This window comes from Anarhichas minor, unplaced genomic scaffold (assembly GCF_050575085.1).
Source record: "Anarhichas minor isolate MPS153535 unplaced genomic scaffold, ASM5057508v1 ptg000066l, whole genome shotgun sequence".
NCBI lineage: Eukaryota > Metazoa > Chordata > Actinopteri > Perciformes > Anarhichadidae > Anarhichas > Anarhichas minor.
The window spans coordinates 772,501-780,000 of NW_027466512.1; the positions used below are offsets into that span (position 1 = coordinate 772,501).

Genomic DNA, 7,500 nt, shown 5'->3' on the forward strand with positions numbered 1-7,500 from the left:
AAACAATTAAACATTTGAACCGTTTTTACCGATGAATAAATAAAGAATTTTTGTTATTGATCATCAACAGCTTCATCACCATCATCATCATCATCATCATCATCATTGTCAGTGAGTACTTCCTGTTTAATGAAGTTAATGAAGTTCATCAGATTGTTGTTGTCTTCTCTTTTATATGTCTAAAGGACAGAAACACCTGAACTCACCTGTCTGTCAGACTAATAAAGTTTTATTGAATTGAACAGCTGACTATGAGGGCACTGAAGTGCTTTTCTCACCTGTCCTCCTCCTCTCAGGTGTGGGTGGAGCCTCGGAGCTGGCCTTCCTCAAAGAGCCCAGTGATGTCATTGCGGCGAGGGACCGCCCCCTGACACTGGACTGTCAGGTGGAGGGGGAGGGGCCGATCTCCATCACCTGGAGACGAAACGGCATCCCCGTGGCGACCGGCGTTGGGGCGGCTTTGCTCGGCAACGGAATGCTGCTCATCAAAAACTTCTCAAAGAGACGAGAAAGTAACGAGACGGACGCCGGAGAATACGACTGTGCTGCTCAGAACCACTACGGCAGGTTGATCAGCCGCAAGGCCCGGGTCCAGCTCGCATGTGAGTCACAAGATCTATAACTTATCAATAACTTATCAATAACATGTCAATAACATGTCAATAACATGTCAATAACATATCAATAACATATCAATGACATATCAATGACATGTCAATGATATGTCATTAACATGTCAATAGCATGTCAATGACATGTCAACGACATGTCATTAACATGTCAATAGCATGTCAATAACATAATAATAACATGACAATAACATGTCAATAACATAATAATATGGCAATAACATGTCAATAACATCAATAACATGTCAATAACATGTCAATGACATATCAATAACATGTCAATAACATATCAATGACATGTCAATGACATGTCAATGACATGTCAATGACATGTCAATGACATGTCAATGACATGTCAATGACATCAATGACATATCAATGACATGTCAATAACATATCAATGACATGTTATTGACATGTCAATGACATGTCAATAACATGTCAATGACATGTCAATAACATAACAATAATAAGATAATAATAACATGGCAATAACATATTGATAACATGTCAATAACATATCAATGCCATTTCAATAATATAATAATATATCATTAACATATCAATAACATAATTACAACATATCAATAACATAATAACGACATGTTAATAACATACTAATAACATTAACATAATAATAATTCATCTGTCTGTCTCCCCCTACTCCCCACAGCCCTCCCTAAATTCATGTCTCACCCAGAGTCTGTGGCAGTGGATGAAGGGGGCGTGGCCAGACTCACCTGTCAGGTAAATGGAATCCCAGAAGCCAACATCACCTGGCAGAGAGACCGACGCCCACTGAGCACCGAGCACCCCAGGTAGGCTTTTACATGTATTAATATATACGCAAGGTGTAAGTAACATTACTTAATGTATATTTTAAATGTACTTCATGTATATTTTATGTGTATTTCAGGTACACTCTGCTGCCTAACGGAGTGCTGCAGATCACCGGCGTTCGAAGAACAGACAGCGGTTTGTTTCGCTGCATCGCCTCAAACATCGCCAACACTCGATACAGCCACGAGGCCCAGCTGTCTGTCACCGGTAAGACCAGACTGAGGGCAAAGATAGACCAAACTAAAAGACCAGACTGAGGGCAAAGAAAGACAAACTAAAAGACCAGACTGAGGGCAAAGAAAGACAAACTAAAATACCAAACTGGGGGCAAAGAAAGACAAACTAAAAGACCAGACTGAGGGCAAAGAAAGACAAACTAAAATACCAGACTGAGGGCAAAGAAAGACAAACTAAAATACCAGACTGACGGCAAAGATAGACCAAACTAAAAGACCAGACTGAGGGCAAAGAAATACAAACTAAAATACCAGACTGAGGGCAAAGATAGACCAAACTAAAAGACCAGACTGAGGGCAAAGAAATACAAACTAAAATACCAGACTGAGGGCAAAGAAAGACAAACTAAAAGACCAGACTAAGGGCAAAGAAAGACAAACTAAAATACCAGACTGAGGGAAAAGAAAGAATAACTAAAAGACCAGACTGAGGGCAAATAAAGACAAACTAAAATACCAGACTGAGGGCACAGAAAAACAAACTAAAAGACCAAACTAAAAGACCAAACTGAGGGCACAGAAAGACAAACTAAAAGACCAGACTGAGGGCACAGAAAGACAAACTAAAAGACCAGACTGAGGGCAAAGAAAGACAAACTAACAGACCAGACTGAGGGCACAGAAAAACAAACTAAAAGACCAGACTGAGGCCAAGGAAAGACAAACTAAAAGACCAAACTGAGGCCAAGGAAAGACAAACTAAAAGACCAAACTGAGGTCAAAGAAAGACAAACTAAAAGACCAGACTGAGGCCAAGGAAAGACAAACTAAAAGACCAAACTGAGGCCAAGGAAAGACAAACTAAAAGACCAAACTGAGGGCAAAGAAAGACAAACTAAAAGACCAGACTGAGTGCAAAGAAAAACAAACTAAAAGACAAAACCGAGGACACAGAAAGACAAACTAAAAGACCAAACTGAGGGCAAAGAAAGACAAACTAAAAGACCAGACTGAGTGCAAAGAAAAACAAACTAAAAGACCAAACTGAGGGCAAAGAAAAACAAACTAAAAGACAAAACCGAGGACACAGAAAGACAAACTAAAAGACCAAACAGGGAAAAGAAAGACTAAACTAAAAGACCAAAACTGAGGGCAAAGAAAGACAAACTAAAAGACCAAACTGAGGGCAAAGAAAGACAAACTAAAAGACCAAACTGAGGGCAAAGAAAGACAAACTAAAAGTCCAAACTGAGGGTAAAGAAAGACAAACTAAAAGACCAAACTAAAAGACCAAACAGGGAAAAGAAAGACTAAACTAACAGACCAAACTCACGGCAAAGAAAGACAAACTAAAAGACCAAACTCAGGGCAAAGAAAGACAAACTAAAAGACCAAAATCAGGGCAAAGAAAAACAAACTAAAAGACCAAACTCAGGACAAAGAAAGACAAACTAAAAGACCAAACTCAGGGCAAAGAAAGACAAACTAAAAGACCAGACTGAGGCCAAGGAAAGACAAACTAAAATACCAAACTGAGGCCAAGGAAAGACAAACTAAAAGACCAAACCCAGGGCAAAGAAAGACAAACTAAAAGTCCAAACTGAGGGTAAAGAAAGACAAACTAAAAGACCAAACTAAAAGACCAAACAGGGAAAAGAAAGACTAAACTAACAGACCAAACTCACGGCAAAGAAAGACAAACTAAAAGACCAAACTCAGGGCAAAGAAAGACAAACTAAAAGACCAAAATCAGGGCAAAGAACAACAAACTAAAAGACCAAACTCAGGACAAAGAAAGACAAACTAAAAGACCAAACTCAGGGCAAAGAAAGACAAACTAAAAGACCAAACCCAGGACAAAGAAAGACAAACTAAAAGACCAAACTCAGGGCAAAGAAAGACAAACTAAAATACCAGACTGACGGCAAAGATAGACCAAACTAAAAGACCAGACTGAGGGCAAAGAAATACAAACTAAAATACCAGACTGAGGGCAAAGATAGACCAAACTAAAAGACCAGACTGAGGGCAAAGAAATACAAACTAAAATACCAGACTGAGGGCAAAGAAAGACAAACTAAAAGACCAGACTAAGGGCAAAGAAAGACAAACTAAAATACCAGACTGAGGGAAAAGAAAGAATAACTAAAAGACCAGACTGAGGGCAAATAAAGACAAACTAAAATACCAGACTGAGGGCACAGAAAAACAAACTAAAAGACCAAACTAAAAGACCAAACTGAGGGCACAGAAAGACAAACTAAAAGACCAGACTGAGGGCACAGAAAGACAAACTAAAAGACCAGACTGAGGGCAAAGAAAGACAAACTAACAGACCAGACTGAGGGCACAGAAAAACAAACTAAAAGACCAGACTGAGGCCAAGGAAAGACAAACTAAAAGACCAAACTGAGGCCAAGGAAAGACAAACTAAAAGACCAAACTGAGGTCAAAGAAAGACAAACTAAAAGACCAGACTGAGGCCAAGGAAAGACAAACTAAAAGACCAAACTGAGGCCAAGGAAAGACAAACTAAAAGACCAAACTGAGGGCAAAGAAAGACAAACTAAAAGACCAGACTGAGTGCAAAGAAAAACAAACTAAAAGACAAAACCGAGGACACAGAAAGACAAACTAAAAGACCAAACTGAGGGCAAAGAAAGACAAACTAAAAGACCAAACTGAGGGCAAAGAAAAACAAACTAAAAGACAAAACCGAGGACACAGAAAGACAAACTAAAAGACCAAACAGGGAAAAGAAAGACTAAACTAAAAGACCAAAACTGAGGGCAAAGAAAGACAAACTAAAAGACCAAACTGAGGGCAAAGAAAGACAAACTAAAAGTCCAAACTGAGGGTAAAGAAAGACAAACTAAAAGACCAAACTAAAAGACCAAACAGGGAAAAGAAAGACTAAACTAACAGACCAAACTCACGGCAAAGAAAGACAAACTAAAAGACCAAACTCAGGGCAAAGAAAGACAAACTAAAAGACCAAAATCAGGGCAAAGAAAAACAAACTAAAAGACCAAACTCAGGACAAAGAAAGACAAACTAAAAGACCAAACTCAGGGCAAAGAAAGACAAACTAAAAGACCAGACTGAGGCCAAGGAAAGACAAACTAAAATACCAAACTGAGGCCAAGGAAAGACAAACTAAAAGACCAAACCCAGGGCAAAGAAAGACAAACTAAAAGTCCAAACTGAGGGTAAAGAAAGACAAACTAAAAGACCAAACTAAAAGACCAAACAGGGAAAAGAAAGACTAAACTAACAGACCAAACTCACGGCAAAGAAAGACAAACTAAAAGACCAAACTCAGGGCAAAGAAAGACAAACTAAAAGACCAGACTGAGTGCAAAGAAAAACAAACTAAAAGACAAAACCGAGGACACAGAAAGACAAACTAAAAGACCAAACTGAGGGCAAAGAAAGACAAACTAAAAGACCAGACTGAGTGCAAAGAAAAACAAACTAAAAGACCAAACTGAGGGCAAAGAAAAACAAACTAAAAGACAAAACCGAGGACACAGAAAGACAAACTAAAAGACCAAACAGGGAAAAGAAAGACAAACTAAAAGACCAAAACTGAGGGCAAAGAAAGACAAACTAAAAGACCAAACTCAGGGCAAAGAAAGACAAACTAAAAGACCAAACCCAGGGCAAAGAAAGACAAACTAAAAGTCCAAACTGAGGGTAAAGAAAGACAAACTAAAAGACCAAACTAAAAGACCAAACAGGGAAAAGAAAGACTAAACTAACAGACCAAACTCACGGCAAAGAAAGACAAACTAAAAGACCAAAATCAGGGCAAAGAAAAACAAACTAAAAGACCAAACTCAGGACAAAGAAAGACAAACTAAAAGACCAAACTCAGGGCAAAGAAAGACAAACTAAAAGACCAGACTGAGGCCAAGGAAAGACAAACTAAAATACCAAACTGAGGCCAAGGAAAGACAAACTAAAAGACCAAACCCAGGGCAAAGAAAGACAAACTAAAAGTCCAAACTGAGGGTAAAGAAAGACAAACTAAAAGACCAAACTAAAAGACCAAACAGGGAAAAGAAAGACTAAACTAACAGACCAAACTCACGGCAAAGAAAGACAAACTAAAAGACCAAACTCAGGGCAAAGAAAGACAAACTAAAAGACCAAAATCAGGGCAAAGAACAACAAACTAAAAGACCAAACTCAGGACAAAGAAAGACAAACTAAAAGACCAAACTCAGGGCAAAGAAAGACAAACTAAAAGACCAAACCCAGGACAAAGAAAGACAAACTAAAAGACCAAACTCAGGGCAAAGAAAGACAAACTAAAAGACCAAACACAGGGCAAAGAAAGACAATTTAAAAGACCAAACTCAGGGCAAAGAAAGACAATTTAAAAGACCAAACTCAGGGCAAATAAAGACAATTTAAAAGACCAAACTCAGGGCAAATAAAGACAATTTAAAAGGCCAAACTCAGGGCAAAGAAAGACTATTTAAAAGACCAAACTCAGGGCAAACAAAGACAAACTAACAGACCAAACTGAGGGCACAGAAACCCCTTTCTCACCTCGATGTTTTATGGTTCCGGTCCAGTTGCAGGATTCAGGATCTACCGAGAACCCGTCATCCTGTCCGGTCCTCAGAACCTCACCATCAACGTCCACCAGACGGCCATCTTGGAATGCATCGCCACAGGAAACCCCCGGCCCATCGTGTCCTGGAGTCGCCTTGGTAACCAGAACACACTAAACACCCAACAGTTATTGATCTGTTATTGTTATTATTGAGGTAACCATGGTAACACGATGCCTTGTGTGTGTGTGTGTGTGTGTGTGTGTGTGTGTGTGTGTGTGTGTGTGTGTGTGTGTGTGTGACAGACGGACGCTCCATCGGGGTTGAGGGGATCCAGGTGTTGGGAACCGGTAACCTGATGATCTCTGACGCCACGTTGAAGCATTCTGGAGTTTATGTTTGTTCAGCGAACAGACCAGGAAGTAGATCCAGAAGAACGGCCGTGGGACGCCTCGTAGTACAAGGTACCTACTTCAGAATACTACAGAAAACTTCAGAATACTTTATGATACCTCATAATACCTCATAATTCTTTATAATAGTTAATAATACTTCATGATACTTAATTTACATGTTGTGTTTTCATGAAACATGATTGTATAATATTTAATATTAAATATCTTCATCACATGATGATCAGCTCACTCACTGAGCTCTTATTGTGAGCAGCTCAGTATGACTGATGAACTTGAACTCATCGTGTCGAGTGTGTAAACACACATGAAGTGTGTGTGTGTGTGTGTCATTAGGCTCAGTTTGCTGCTCTTCACCCCCCCAACCTCTGACCTCTGACCTCCTCAGTAGACTAGATGAGAGGAGGAGGAGTCAGGAGACAAAGAGACTCAGTGAAGCCTCATGATGTGAAAACGCTACTGATAGAGAGAAGAAGAATAACAACAACAATATTAATAATAATAAGAACATTAATAATAATAAGAACATTAATAATAATAAGAACATTAATAATAAGAATAATAATAAAATATTTTGAATCGTCTCTTCGTTCTCGGCTCATAAAATAGAAACAGAAACATTCTGTGTTTTAGTATTTCATCTCAGAAGTTCTCTGGAGAACATTGTGAGAGCTTAAAGAAACATTGTAGAACCTTTTATAAACATAGAACATTTAAAGAAACTTTTTATTTGGAACAATTCTGAACATTCAGGGTCCTTTAGGAACCTCTACAAACATGAACAAACATTTATAAACAATGAAGAACCTTTAGGAACCTTAAAGATCCTCCAGAAATCAGAACCAGCCTTCAGAACATCTGTTGTGTGAGTGAGTGAGTG

At 38.8% G+C, this 7,500-nt stretch overlaps 1 protein-coding gene across 1 annotated transcript in view; it reads left to right on the plus strand.

Annotated features, from left to right (window-relative positions):
* The window catches only part of LOC142934045 (immunoglobulin superfamily DCC subclass member 3-like), a 30,238-nt gene that overhangs the window by 5,801 nt on the left and 16,937 nt on the right, over positions 1-7,500 (plus strand). The window contains exons 2-6 of the mRNA XM_076078399.1: positions 297-602; positions 1,303-1,447; positions 1,546-1,676; positions 6,229-6,366; positions 6,513-6,671. Of these exons, the coding sequence (XP_075934514.1) occupies positions 297-602; positions 1,303-1,447; positions 1,546-1,676; positions 6,229-6,366; positions 6,513-6,671 (879 nt within the window). The remainder of the gene's footprint in view (positions 1-296; positions 603-1,302; positions 1,448-1,545; positions 1,677-6,228; positions 6,367-6,512; positions 6,672-7,500) is intronic.